This window comes from Chrysochloris asiatica, unplaced genomic scaffold (assembly GCF_000296735.1).
Source record: "Chrysochloris asiatica unplaced genomic scaffold, ChrAsi1.0 scaffold00147, whole genome shotgun sequence".
NCBI classification, from domain to species: domain Eukaryota; kingdom Metazoa; phylum Chordata; class Mammalia; order Afrosoricida; family Chrysochloridae; genus Chrysochloris; species Chrysochloris asiatica.
In genome coordinates, this window is record NW_006408665.1 from 6,557,464 (window position 1) to 6,573,150 (window position 15,687).

Genomic DNA, 15,687 nt, shown 5'->3' on the forward strand with positions numbered 1-15,687 from the left:
AAAGACGAAGTTTGGCCATCCTGGCCTCCAAGGAGCACTCTGGCTGCACTTCTTCCAACACAAATCCATTTGTTCTTTTGGCAGCCCATGGCACTTTGAATATTCTCCTCCTACACCATAACTCAAATGCATCAATTCTTCTACGGTCGTCCTCATTCACTGTCCAGCTTTCACATGCATATGAGGTTATTGAAAATACCATGGTTTTGGTCAGGCGCACCTTAGTCCTCAAGCAGACATCTTTGTCTTTTCAACACTTTAAAAAGGTCTTGTGCAGCAGATTTGCCTAATGCAAAACAGAAACTTAGTATCCCTTAAAGAATAGCTCCCCATTCTTTCTTCCCCCAAGACCTTGTTCTTATTGTTGTTATGTGCTGTCAAGTTGGTTCTGACTCATAGTGATCTTTGTATAGAGTTTCCAAGGAGAGGCTGATAGATTAGAATTGCTGTCCTTGCAGCTAACAGTGCAGTGCTTATCCTACTCCTTGTAAGCGCTAATAAACTTTTGTCTTTATCTACCTGTTCTAGATATTTCATATAAGTGTTAGCTATTGCATATAAGTGGTATCATACAATACTTGTTTTTCTGTGGCTGACTTATTTGACTCAATTATCTTTGTAGCATACATTGAAACTTCATATGTTTTTATTATAGAATCATATTCCATTGTATGGAAGTATCACCATTTACTTACTCATTCACCTATTGGAAGATAGTATGATTGCTTCCAATTTTAGCCATTGTGAATAAGGCTTATAGAAACATTTATTTTTGTGTGAACATAAATCTTCAACATTTAGATAAATACCAAGGAGCATGATTGCTAGATTGTACGATAAAACTGCTTAGTTTTGTAAGAAACTGACAAACTGTCCTTCAAATTGGATGTACCATTTGTATTCCTACCAGCAATACATAAGAATTTCCTGTTACTCCCACATACTTAGCAGCATTTGGTCTTGTCAGTAGTTGGAGTTTGGCATTGTAATAGATGTATGGATTTCTTGGGTGGTGCAAATGATTAACATGACTGAATGTTAATTGAAAAGTTGAAGGTTTAAATGTCCCCAGAGGCACCTTAGTTCTGAAAAAAACAGCCATTAAAAACCCACGTGGCACAGTTTTACTCCAACTCAGGTGGATTGTCTTGAGTTGGGATTGACTCAGTGGCAACTGGATTTTTCTTTTTAATAATTATAAAACATTAATTTTATCTTTGCTAAAATTTACTTTTTTAGCTTTAAGAAATATTGCTGAGAAATGACAGTCTGACCATATCAAGCAAAGTTTTGTATTTTATGTTTCAATCATCATGGTATGTTATTTGTCTTTCCAAATGATCACTGTGTTATATAGTACTCTAATAATAATGGTCCAATGTTCCTAAAGCCTCTTTATCCCCAGCACAATATCTTAAGCTCTATATGGACTCTAATGCTTAGCCTGATGTTCCTCTTTTACTTATACCTGATTCTTATGCCTCCCCTGTATGTGAGAGGTGATGGTGATGTCAGTTCCAACTTATAGTGACCTTGCATAGAGTTGCTGAGGTTGAAAATCTTTCCAGGAGCAGAAAGCCTCATCTTTCTCCCTGCAGAATGGCTCATAGTTTCAAACTGCTGACCTTGAGGTTAGCAGCCCGACTGAACCACTACGCTACCAGAGCTCCTATGGCAATACTCTATATAATTCAATTCATTTGGCAGTACTCTATATAGTTGAATCCATGGTCCATATCGTCTAATCAAAGTCTTTATCCAAACTCTCTGATGTTATCTTCCAGTGCTCAGTGAAGTGTGGTAAAGGTGTACGTCATCGGACCGTGAGGTGTACTAACCCAAGAAAGAAATGTGTTCTCTCCACCAGACCCAGGGAGGCTGAGGATTGTGAGGATTACTCGAAATGCTATGTATGGAGAATGGGTGACTGGTCTAAGGTAAGAACCATATTGTATATTCTCCATATTAGGTTTCAATGATGTCAGCATCACCCTGGGTGCTATAGTCAAAAAGTATGAAGTTTAGGAGGGATAAAAGATAGAGAAAAAGATAATGTGATGTAGAGTATTATTCACACTGAGTTCAAATTCTAGCTCTGCTATTACTATGTCTGATCATAATCTCTATAAACTTTGTTAAAGATTAATCAAGATAAAGTGCATGTAGCACCATACTTGGCACAACAGAAGTATACTAAAAAAAAAAAAAAAAATTGTTGTTGTTGAGTGCCATCCAGTCAGCTCCAACTCATAGCCACCCTGTCTATGGTTTCCAAGGAGCAGCTGGTGGGTTTGAACTCTGACCTTGTTGCTCACAAAATTTATAAGTGTAGAGACTCATTAAAGGGCTTTGGATAATAGCCCCTTATATTCACTGTGAAGATTAATAACTCTGAAGATTAATAAACCCTATTTTATAAATCCCATGCTCAAAAATGAACCCTGGTGTGGCACTTTAAGACAAGCACTAAACTGATAACCATAAGGTCACCAGTTCAAACCCACCAGTTGCTCTTGGAAACCCCATACAGGATCACCATGAATTGGAACTGAGTCAACAACAAAATGTTAAAAGATAAAATTCTGATCCAACCTGGATGAAAGCAGCTTTCAAATATTTGTTTTCAGAAATGTATTAATACAAACAGTCTCTTGTGTCTTTGCTCATTTATCATTCTTGAGTATGCTCATAATCAAAGAGCATCTGAAATAAACAGCTTTTTAGCAAAAAAAATAACCACAACTAATTTCTGTTCACATCCAGTGTTTATTTTTACTTAATAAAAAGAGAGAAATACAGTTTGATGATAAAGACATAGATTGACTAGGAAGTCAAGATAAGCAGCGAACAATTTGTATTCCCTCATTACACAAATGCACAAATTGGTCAAGCCATACAATTTTTTGGTATCTTTGTCTCCAATGAATGAAAAAACAAAATGAAAAAAAAAAGTAGACACCAGTGCTTTCAAGTTATCCTTGTATTAACTTGCCATTCGGCACTGAGGAAAAAGAAAAGTTCAAGTCGGGTTGGGTGAGGCAGATGTCCTATTGTTCCATTAGAATTGTATCAAATTATTTATTTTACTTGTTAAATTAAATTCTTGACAAGTGTTCTTTAAAAGAAACGATTCTGTTGTAAGAAAAAATTTCAAAATCACTAGAATAGATGAAGCATATCATTTTTACAATTTTGGAAACTAATAATAATATTTTAAGTGATAAACATTTTTAATCCTCAATTAACTATAAACGTCCCACAATTCCAGAAGATATGCTTGTATTGTGTGTTTTATATAACACAGAATTTTCATGAGAAATACTACTGCTCTGCTTTGTATTATCAATGGTTTGTAATTTTCAACAAGGACAATCTGTGCAAGCTTTGCTAGATTTGCACCTATTTCATCTTACTGTGTGATTCTAAAAGGTATTATATTTTGTGTTTTATTTTCCAATTGCTCATTGCTTATGTATAGATAGATGATTAGTTTATGTGTTGACTTTCTATTATTTATTTATTTTTAAACATGAACTGTACCTATTCTGTTTGCCCTTGAAGGAAAACATTAGAATGGGTTGTTTTTAAGCTAAATGTGTCTCCACTTGAGTGCTGCGAAAGAGCTTTCCCACCCAAAAGTGATGTTTCTGCTTCTTTTATTTCCATTGCTCTTTTGTATAGTTCAGCAGCCTTTTCAAAATCTCCTTCTTCATAGCTAAGTACAGCTAACTTTTTTAAATGTTTCTCCAACTCAAGGATGCATCTGACCCAGGCTGTCTTCATAAATCTTTAATACTTTTTCATATAATGGCAAGGCTTCAATGTGTTTCTTCATTTGGCTATAAAGAACAGCTAAATTCACCAAGGCAGTCGCTACACTAGGGTGCTTTGGGCCAAATGATTTCTGACGAATTTCCACAGCCAACTCATACAAAGGTACAGCCTTGTCAAGTTTCCCCATTTTTTTTTATACAAGATTGCAAGATGCTTCACATTATAAGCCAAAGAAGGGTGATCAGGTGCTAATGCTCTTCTCCGAATGTCTTTCATAAAGCTCTTCTGCTTTATCATACTGTTTCTTCTCATTGCATAGAGCTGCCAGATTATTCAACGACTGGGTACAGTCAGGGTGGTCTGGTCCTAGGAGTCGCTCCCTCATTTCTAAGGAACACTTCAGAAACTGGTCAGCTGTGTCCAGGTTGTTCTGAAGATAGTAGAGGACTCTCAGCTCATTGAGGGTCCAAGCGTTCTCAGGCGTGTCCTTAACCTAAGGTGAGCGCCTCCAACTGCAGGGCCCATTGACATAAGAGAGCAAATCCATACAAGTTGCCTTTTCTCTTTGTAGATTTGTGGCGAATTTTAAAGGACTTTTTCCTGAAATGTTCAGCTTGTTTATATTTATTTTGTTTCTGGTACAAGGTTGCGAGTGCCTCAAGTTCACAAGCAATATGCAGATGGTCCGCACCATAAGCATTTCCCCAGATTTCCAATGCCTGCTTATATAGTTGTTCTGCATTGCCAAACTTCTTCCACTGCACATACACACTGGCTAGTTGGTGAAGAGACTGAGCTACTCTTGGGTGATCTGGATCCAAAGCTGATTCTCGAATTTCTGGAGACCTCTGCAAAGGCACCACAGCCTGACTCAGAAGGCCTAGATCCTTGAGAAACTGCCCCAGGGTTTCATAAAGATATGCTAGGCAAATCATGTTCTCTTCGCCTTCACAATTTTTCTCATACTGCTTCAGTGAATCAAAATATTCTGTTGCAATCGCGTTGTTGTCTTTACCAACAAATTGCCAATAACTCAGAAACTCGGCAAAAGTGCCCTCTGTTTCAACAAATCACAGCATCTTCATAAAAAACAAAGTTTACAATCCACTGTAAAGTCAGGATTCCTATCAAGCTATTGACAATCTATTAGTAGGCAAGTATTGTACAGTAAGATTAGACTGTTGACTCGGACTGCCATATGAGTCCCACTGCATCCTAGCTGTATGACTTTCAGCAGGTAGGTACCTTCACTTCTTCACACCTCATCGTCCTTATCTGCAGAAAATAAATAAATAAGTAAATAAAATTGACTTTCTATTTTGAGAACTTTCTGAACTCATCAGTTCTAGGAGTCTTTTGATGGATTCCTTAGAATTTTCTACATAGACAATCATGTAATCATCAAATGCAAATAATTTTCTTTCTTCCTTTCTGATTTTTATGCCTTCTCTTTCATTTCTGGCCTTAATGCACTGACTATAACCTCCAACTATGTTGAATAGCACTGGTGAGAAAAGTTGGTGAGCCTTGTTTCTGATCCTAGAGGGAAAACAGTCAATCTTTTCCCATTAGGTATGATGTTGACCATTGAAAATACTATAACTTTTTACTAATGTAATAATATGGCATATAGTTAAATCTTTGGAGTCTTGGTGTGGCACTATAGGATAAGCACTGGACTGCTAACCTGAAGGTCAGTGGTTCAAACCCACCAGCCACTCCTTGGAAACCCTTTAAAGGATCAGTATGAATTGGAACCGACTCGACAGCACTTAACAACAATAATTTGAATTTTATGTGCTTTAGGATGAGCACAGGACTGTTAACCACAAAAGTCAACAATTCAAACCCACTAGTCTCTCTGATGGAGTCCTGGTGTGGTGCTGTAAAATAAGCACTGGAACCGTAATGTTGGTTTGAACCTCAGGTTGGAGGTTCAATCTCACCAGCCACTCCTCAGAAACCCTATACACAGTCGCTCTGAGTCGGAGCTGACTTGATGGTACCAACATAGTTAAAAATTAAGCAAACTCAAAATTAAGTGGGGATATCAGAGTACTGAATTGTTCTTTTAAAAATAATTCTAGAACAACAACAACAAACATTTTATTTTGCCATAATTATATGCATACAATTTTTTAATTAATTGATTTCTTTAAATTTTTGTCTTGTTGTGTTACTAATTTGGTACCCAGTTAAAACAGTCTTTCTGATTGAAGAAAGAAATGGATAACTCAAAAAATAGTTATATTTATTCTCATGCCATTTACCTTTATTGTTCTGTTTCTTGAAAGATGCACTGTTGTTGTTATGTGCCATGAGTCAGTTTCAACTCATCGTAACCCTGTTTAGGGTTTCTGAGGCTTTAAATCTTTTTTTCTGGAGCAGAAAGCATCATGTTTCTCCTGCAGAATGGTTGGTGGGCTTGAATTGCTGATCTTGTGCTAATTAGTTCTGTGCTTACCCTCTGGTACCACTCTGCTCCCAGAAAGATATACTAGGCTGTGGTATTTTCCACTTTGGGAAGTTTCTTTATGTGAATATCTATCTTCTCATTCCTTAATACCATTTTTTCCTTCCTTCACTTAAGGGTCTCAGCATCACAGATTCAAACAGCAGTGGGCGCAGAAAGCCTCATTTTTCTCCCGATATTAATTAATGGTGCATACTTATTCAACTGAAATATAATCAGAAACAAGATACTATGGAATTAAATATATCGTGGGTTAATTCTTGGATTCAGTTTTTATGCTACAATTCAAATTTATGTAGTTTTTGCTGGGAAACAATAATTTTCACCACACATTAAATTCTGATACTTCAAATAGATTTTAGTTAAGAGATTACAGGTCACTTTGAGATTATATAATTGAAAATAATGCTTGTATCACAGTACACTATTTTGGGTTGATTTAACTCTATATATTATAAAGTATACCTTTGCTTACAAGTGATAAATAAAAAGTTTTCAATATGAAAATGATTTTTATTTGTCCTGTGAAGGAAACCATAGTTATATCAATTACGAAGGAAAAGAGTTAGAGGAATAATCTAAAAATCAAAGTAATTGCTGGAGCAAGTATGCTAGTCTAAATGCATGCTAAATATAAAAGTTGTATTAATATTAATAGAAATTTTACTTATCCTGAGGTAATTCTTGCAGTGATGATATTCTAGTGTTAGGTAGTTATAAAAATCAAAATGACATTTTACAATAATGTATTGAAATTTTTTGGTTGATTGATAATTTATTTTTGTAACTATGAAAGACCTGTGTATCTGGATTTTAGTATCACACATATTTCTGGTATTATTGAGATCCAGTTGATGTCTTATATTGTACTATTTCTCTGCAGTGACTATGGTACATGTGTTCCTATTCCTGAGTTGTTAGCACGTTAATTCTTAAAAATAAGCTCAAACAGAATGTACGTATTCATCAAGTAAATTGTGCCAGCTCTTTCCGTAAATGTTCTTTGCATAATCAAATGTAATAAACTTAAAGTGTTTTCATGGTGCATAATTAATCAATTGAAACAGCTTACAACAGACAAGTGCAAGATCAAAGAAACAATTTCACAAAACATTCTTTACTGGCATACTTAAAACAAGTCTAGCAAGACAAACAGAAGATTAATTACTCTGTTATTTTAGGCCTTTCCTTAATTGAGGCTGGCCAGTAGTCAATGTAAGTGGCTTGTTTTGCACCATTTCACATACCCCTGATGGGGAAAAATTATTTTATCTCTTACTCTTTGTTAGAGTGGATTCTTAAACAGATGGAACATGTAAATGTGCAGCTCTCAATAAGTTAACCAAGCAATAGACTCCTTGAAAACCATATGGCATCCCTGGCTTCACCTTTCCTTGTATTCTCTCAGTAGTACAATCTGGTGCCTATTTTCTACACAGAAATTGATCGCTTCTTAAAATTAACATTGACAATGGTGCTCTCTGACTTATAACAGTTGCTAGGAATTTCTGAATAATCACTGAGACCATTTCTTTCCACTGTAGGAAACATCTTTTAGTGAGCCTTTGAAGGAAATTTAAAGAAACAACCTTGTTATAGTGCTCATAGAATCAAGAATTACCTGAAGTAAAGTGACTATGTAACAGCATTTTAAAATAATTTACCATTGTAGCCTTTTTTTTTTTTTGCATTGCCAAAGAGAAAAATGGAAAAGCACCAAGTCCAAAAAAATCCCAAAAGGAGAGATTTCTTGCTGCCTTGTGGACAGCCTAATTCTGACACTAGTTAGTTGTTAGTGTTTGTTAGGTGTTATCTAATCTCTTCTGACTCATACGACCTTATGCACAACAGAACAAAACACTGCCCAACCCTGAACCATTGTCACAGTCATTAACCTGGAGCTCTGTTTTCAGACTATGGATTCCCACATGTCTGGACTAACCCAGTGCCGATGTAGACCTTCTCCCCCTCCAAATAAAATCAACTTGCCCTCTACACCTGTGTTTATTGCAACACTATTCAAGGAGCTCTGGTAGAGTAGTGGTTACCATTCAGGCTGCTAATCTCACGGTCAGCAGTTCGACCTGTTCCGCAGGAGAAAGATGAGGCTTTCCACTCCTATAAAGATTTACAGCCTCGAAAACCCTGTACAGGGTCGTTATGAGTTGGAACCGACTCCACAGCACAGGCACATAACAACAACAAATTCATAACAGGTAAAAGGTGGAAACAACCCAAATGTGTAGGTAAGCATACCATATATATTGTTGTTGTTGTTAGGTGCTATGGAGTCAGTACTGACTCATAGTGACCTTATGCACAACAGAAGGAAACACTGCCTGATCCTAGACCAACCTTACTATTGTTGCAACACTTGAGCCCATTGATGCTGCCACTTTGCCAATCCATCTTGCTGGGGTCTTCCTCTTTTACTCTGACCCTTCACCTTACCAAACATGGTATCATTCTCCAGCGACTGGTCCCTCCTGACAATATGTCTGAAGCATGAGAGACAAAGTTTGGCCATCTTGGCCTCCAAGGAGCACTCTGGCTGCATTTCTTCCAACATAGATCTGTTAGTTCTATGGGCAGCCCATGGCACTTTCAATATTCTCCTCCAACACCATAAGTCAAAAATATCAGTTCTTTTACAGTCTTCCTTATACACTGCCCAGCTTTGACATGCATATAAGGTTATTGAAAATACCATGGCTTGAGTCAGGCATACCTTACTCCTCAAGCTGACATCTTTGCTCTTCAACACTTTAAAAAGGTCTTGTGCAGCAGATTTGCCTAATGCAATATGGCATTTGATTTCTTGGACTGCTGCTTCCATGAGTGTTGATAGTTGATCCAAAAAGAATGACGTGCTTGACAACTTCAGTCTTTTCTCCATAGATAAGAATTGGTCCAGTAAAAAAAAAAAACAAAAAACCTCACACCATATATATATATATACATACATATATATATATCCATGTAAGTGAGGTGCTGTGGGTTAATGCGCTGGACTGCAAAGTTGGCAGTTCAAACTCACCAGTTGCTCCTTGGAAACCCTACACAGGGTCACTATGAGTCAGAACTGACTCAACGGCACTTAACAACAACAACATATCCATGTATGGACATACAGTAGAGTAGTATTCAGCCATAAAGAGATATGAAGTACTGATACATGCTACAATATGGATGAACCTTGAAAATGCTATGCTGAGGGAAATAAATCAGTCACAAAGGTACAAAATGAGCCCACTACCAGAAGAATTAACCGATCTGTCTTGGAAGAAGTACAGCTAGAATACTGTTTAGAAGTAAGTCTGGCCAGGCCTCATTTCACATACTTTACATGTTACCAGGAGAGTCTGTCCCTGGAGAAGGGCAGCATGCTTGTAGAGGGTAAGAATAAGAAAAAAAAAAAAAGAGGAAGACCTTCAGTGAGATGAATTGGCACAGTGGCTGCAAAGATTGGCCCAAATGTGGCAATGATTGTGAGGACTGTACAGGACTGGCCAGTGTTGTACACAAGGTCACTATAAGTTGTAACACACTCAACAGTACCTAACAACAACAGCCTGAGTAGCTAAAGAGAATAAGGTACGATACTATTTGTATATTTTCTAGAGAAAATTATAATTTAGAGAGCTGGAAGTAGTCTCTGGATGGATAGATGATAGATAGATTAAATACATATACATAATTATATTACAAATGGGAAAATATTAGCATGTTTTCAATATGCTTTATATTTCAAAAAATTTTAAGAAATAAAATCAAGAGTATACGCTCTTCTTGACAGACCCTGGGAAAATCACTAAGCTCTTAAATCACTTTCCATCACAACTCATGTGCAGTGTAACAGGGAATCTATAAGTTTTATCTTTTGAATTGATTCTGAAAGTAATTAATTAAATAAAGTTCTTTATAGGGAAGTGGAACATGTCAAGTCTCATTTGTGTAACATTTAACTTCAGTTGGTGAGGAAGGGGTAGGGAGTTTCATATGAAACACATAAGATTTGATAAAGACTGTTATAAAATTAAAATCAGTAGTCTTAGCATTGAAAATAGTGTACATAGGTATGTTGGAGTATATATTCATCAAATACCAGAGAAAGTATATCTCAAGAAAAAGGTATCTATGAAATGCAAGAAAATATGCCAATGATCAGCCCTTTAGAAAGGGTCTTTTGAGGCAAAACATAACTAAAGGGAAAATTGTTTTAACAAGCAGATTCCTGGACACTGGCACTGAGACTTTGCTTCTGGGTGATGTGGTTGCTGCCCCAGTATCTGAATAGCTAGGGTGCAGAACCATGTCCAACTGTCTATTTACAGTGGAGCAGTCCCTTAGCGCACCTAGCTTCCACGACACATCTACAAAATGTACCAAAGCAATTATAGCTTCCTCTAAGTTTCAACATGCTGTAACTCTAAAGTAAAAGTAACAATCTAGTGCCAGTAAGAAGTCCTGTTGTGGTGTTGGACTGCTAACTTCAAATTTGGCGGTTCAAGCCCACCGGCTGCTGCTCAGAACTTCTGTGCAAGAGCTCTATGAATTGGAACTGACTTGACAGCAGTTAACAACAACAGTGTCAGTAAAGTGTGCAGCCCAAGGAAAAATGTTTTGAACTAATTAAAATAAAGAGTTTATTAAAGGGGGCACTACTATTGTGGTAGGATGAATTAGAAAAATAAAAATCTAAACCTTGTATATAATACATTACTGAATGTGAATCTATATAATATAATAAAATTAAATATTTTTAGAAGTAGACACACACACAAATGACTTCAGGACTCAGAGAAACAACAGGAAACAAATGGATTGAGGGAAAATGTAGGATGACTGAAAAGCTCCAGGTAGAGGTAGCAAATTCCACTTCAAACTGCCCAATTTGCTGCCACATATCTCTTTCCCCAAAATCACATCTAAGATTAGCGGTTGGTGGTTGTTTGTCATAACACCAGTTCTGACTTATAGTGACCCCGTATAGGGTTTTCAGAGCTCGGGTAGTGTAGAGGTTACAAATTTGGCTGCTAACCTCAAGGTCGGCAGTTCAAAACTGCCGGTTGTTCTGCAGGAAAAAGATGAGGCTTTCTGCTCCTGTAAAGATTTACAGCCTTGGAAACCCTGTGCAGGGTCACTATGAGTCAGAATCAATCCATGGTACATAACAACAACAACAATAGGGTTTCCAAGACTATAAATCCTTACAGAAACAGAAAGCGCCATCTTTCTCCCAAGGAGCGACGAGTAGACTTTGCAGTTAATCGTCCAACACATAACCCACTAAATTACTAGGGCTGCCTTACTTCTAAGATTGGACCTTAAACTTTCTTTTTGCCAACTTGATAGAGGAATAAATGGGGTCTCAATTGAAATTCTTTCACTTAGAAACCCCACTGCTATGAATTTTTCTTAGGCATTCTCACATAATTGGCTAATTATATTTATGAAGAATTATGTATACAAACCAAAATTGGAAAGCAACCCACATGTCTATTCACTGCACACCCACTAATTAGGCATATAAATAATAGTACAACTTTCAAAGTGTTGAATACTGAAGCTTTTTAAAAAATTATAGATGCATATACATGCTGATATTAATATTTATCCAAGACCTGTAATTTAAATAAATAAGCATCATGCAAGAGTCATGTTGTGTGAATAAAAAATATATACATATATTCTCTTCATATGTATTAAAATTTTTATAAAGTTATGTAAGAACCTTTCTATTTGGATTACACTAGAGAAAAGGTTTCCCTATGCTTGTAATGTATGTATTTATATGTTACTTGTTAGTTTCATAAATTTGTCAATCATTCTGTCTGAGATTAAGAGAAAAGTCAAAACCTTTTCATCTTTAAATGTTGGGGTGTTGGAAAATTCATAATGTTTTGATGTCTTGCAATTATAGAAATGTTGTGAGTTTACTGTAGAATCTAAGAAGGGGTAAGGACTTGGGACTATAGGAGGTAAGATAGTTAAGTGTGTGGAATCAGACAGCCTTGGGTTTAAATCCTGGACTGTCTGTTCAGATAACTTGATGAACCAAAACAAATAATTTATGGAAAGTCCTTAACCCGTGTCAGAAAAATGTCATTGTTATTGTATGCCATCCAGTCAATTCAGACTCATTGTAATACTGTAAAACAGATTAGAACAGCTCCAAAGGATTTCCAGCATGGCCAAACTTTGTCTCTCATACTTCAGACATATTGTCAGGAGGGACCAGTTGTTGGAGAAGGGGAGATCATGTTTGGTAAGGTGGAAAGTCAGAGAAAAAGAGGAAGACACCCAGCGAGATGGATTGCCACAGTGGCAGCATCAATGGGTTCAAGCGTGGCAACAATTGTGAGGTTGGCCCAGGACCAGGCAGTGTTTCCTTCTGTTGTGTATTGGGTCGTTATGAGTCGGTACCGACTTGATGACACCTAACAACAAAAACAATCTTTAAGATAGTTTACTGCCACATCATTCTCCTCTTGATGAGTTCAAGCTATTGGCCTTTTAATTAGCAGCTAAACTCTTCTCTGTTACTCCACAGGGATCCTAGCATTAGGTAGTAAAAACCAAAAATCCCAAATCCATTCCAATTCACTGTTGTTGTTAAGTGTCGTCAAGCGTGTTACAACTTACAGTGACCTTAGGTGGGGTTTCTGAAAAATGGCTGGTGGGTTTGAACCACCAACTTTATAGTTAGCTTTCCAGTGTTTATCCTACAGTGCCACACCAAGATGGATTATAAGACTGTAAATCTTTATTGGAGTAGACAGCATCAGCTTTCTTCTCAGGAGTGGCTGGTGGGTTTGAGCTGCAGACTTTGTGGATAACAGCTCAACACCTAACAGATAGCACCATAAGGACTCCATGTTGTTGTTGTTGTCAGGTGCCATCATTGGTACCGACCCATAGTGACCTCATGCACAGCAGAACAAAACACTGCCTGATCTTGGACCAACCTCACTACTGTTGCCACGCTTGAACTCATTGATGCTGCCACTTTGCCAATCCATCTCAGTAGGGTCTTCCTCTTTTTCTCTGACCCTCCACCCTACAAACATGATATCCTTCTCCAGTGACTGGGCCCTCCTGACAATATGTCTGAAGTATGAGAGATGAAGTTTGGCCATCCTAGACTCCAAGGAGTAGTCTGACTGCACTGTTTCCACAGATCTATTTGTTCTTTTGGCAGCCCATGGCACTTTCAATATTCTCCTCCGACACCATAACTCAAAATCATCAATTCTTCTACTGTCTTCCTTATTCACTGTCCATCTTTTGCATGCATATGAGGTTATTGAAAACACTCTGGCTTTGGTCAGGTGCACCTTAGTCCTCAAGCTGACATATTTGCTCTTCAACACATTAAAAAGGTCTTGTGCAGCAGATTTGCCTAATGCAATACGTCACTTCATCTCTTGGCTGCTGCTTCCATGAGTGTTGATAGTTGATCCAAGAAGAATGAAGTCCTTGACAACTTCAATCTTTTCTCCGTTGATAAGAAATGTTGTTTATTGGTCTATTGGTGAGGATTTTTGTTTTCTTTATATTGAGATATAATCCATACTGAAGACTGTGCTCTTTGATTTTCATCAGTAAGTGTTTTAAATCCACTTCACTTTCAGCAAGCAAGGTTGTGTCATCTGCATATCACAGGTAGTTAATGAGTCTTCCTACAATCCTGATGCCACATTTTTCTTCATATAACCCAACTTCTGGGATTATTTGCTCAGCATACAGGTTGAATAAGTATGGTGAAAAAATACAACCTTGTCGTACACCTTTCTTAATTTTAAAACATTCAGTGTTCCCATGTTCTGTTTGAACCACTGCCTCTTGGTCCAGGTACAGATTCCTCATGAGCACAATTAAGTGTTCCGGAATACTCATACTTTGCAGTGTTGTCCATAGTTTGTCATGATCCACACAATCAAAAGCCTTTGTGTAGTGAATAAAGCATAGGTAAACATCTCTCTGATATTCTCTTCTTTCAGCCAACATCCGTTGGACATCAGCAATGATATCCCTCGTTCCACACCCTCTTCTGAGTCCGGCTTGAACCTCTGGAAGTTCTCTGTCAATGTATGCTTGAAACCATTTCTGTATTACCTGTAGTAAAACTTTACTCGCATGGGATATCAAAGAGATTGTCCGATGATTTCCAAATTCCGTTAGGTCACCTCTCTTTGGAATGGGCACAAATATGGATCGCTTCCAATGAGTCGGCCAGATAATTGTCTCCAAAATTTCTTGACAAGGATGGCTGGTGAGTTTGAATCACCAACCTTGCAGTTAAAACCAACCTTGTGGTCGAGTGCTTATACTGCGTCACCACACCAGGACTCTTTATCAGTTGTTGTTGTTGTTGTTAATTCCCATCAAGTTGGTTCTGACTTATAGCTACCCTGTATAGGGTTTCTGAGAAATGGCTGGTGATCTTAAACCTCCAACCTTGTGCTTCAAATTGACTTTGTAGTCTAGCACATTAACCCACAGTGCCACACCAAGTCAGCTTTAAATAAATGCTAAGTATTTTCACTTTAGTAAGTTGAGATGAGGAGAAATGGTCAGGTTTGAGAACTATTTATGAGATTAAAATGGACAGAGCTAAGGTTGTTTAGAAAGTTTAGAAAAATTTAGAAAGGAAAGTTTAGAAAGAGGGAGCTATAAAGGAGGCCCCCCAGTTTAACTTTCTGGCTTGAATAAATTGTATGACTGGTGATGTGCTTTGAAATGCGAAACCTGGAGATGGGTAAAGTTTGGGGGAAGGGATCATGGATTCTATTTAAACAGTGGTTCCATATGGCCATAAAACAGTTCAATACTAATGTATAATAAACTAACCAGAGAAGAGCTATAGGCTGGAAATAAAAAATTTGAGATCATGAGCATGTAGATGATGAGATTTTTAAAAGTATCAAGTGAGCACAGAGAGGCAGTGTAGCATAACAAGAAAAGATGCAGCCTAGAGAAGCTATCATTTCAAAAGGAATGAGAGAGAAGAAACAGCTGCTAACAAGGGGGACTGAGAAAGGGGGACTGAGAGAAGCAGGTGGACAGTTGTTAGAGATAAGAAAGAAGTATTTTCAAGGATGTTGGATAAAATGAGGAATGGTTAGAGGGAGCTATGGGGGCTTTATCTTTATTCTGGACTCAAACTTAAGTTCCCCTATGGTAGTGCCATTGTCATTTCAAGAACCCCTCAACTTTTATATTTTCAAAACAAAATTGTGCATTTTATTTTCCCAAACTATATCCCACTCCCTTTTCCCTTTTCTCAAAAAGTGTCATCTGAAACTACTGCCCAGAGGTAATCTTTAAACCTTACACTGAAGGTAATCCTTGGTCATTGTTAAACCAAATAATAGGCTACTAGGAGTCCTGGTGTGACACTGTGGGTTAATGCATCAGACTGCAAAGCCATTTGAACT

At 37.4% G+C, this 15,687-nt stretch overlaps 1 protein-coding gene across 1 annotated transcript in view; it reads left to right on the plus strand.

Annotated features, from left to right (window-relative positions):
• ADAMTS19 (ADAM metallopeptidase with thrombospondin type 1 motif, 19) overlaps positions 1 to 15,687 on the plus strand; it is a 394,617-nt gene that overhangs the window by 352,411 nt on the left and 26,519 nt on the right. Inside the window, exon 21 of the mRNA XM_006870690.1 lies at positions 1,785 to 1,937. Within this exon, the coding sequence (XP_006870752.1) occupies positions 1,785 to 1,937 (153 nt within the window). The remainder of the gene's footprint in view (positions 1 to 1,784; positions 1,938 to 15,687) is intronic.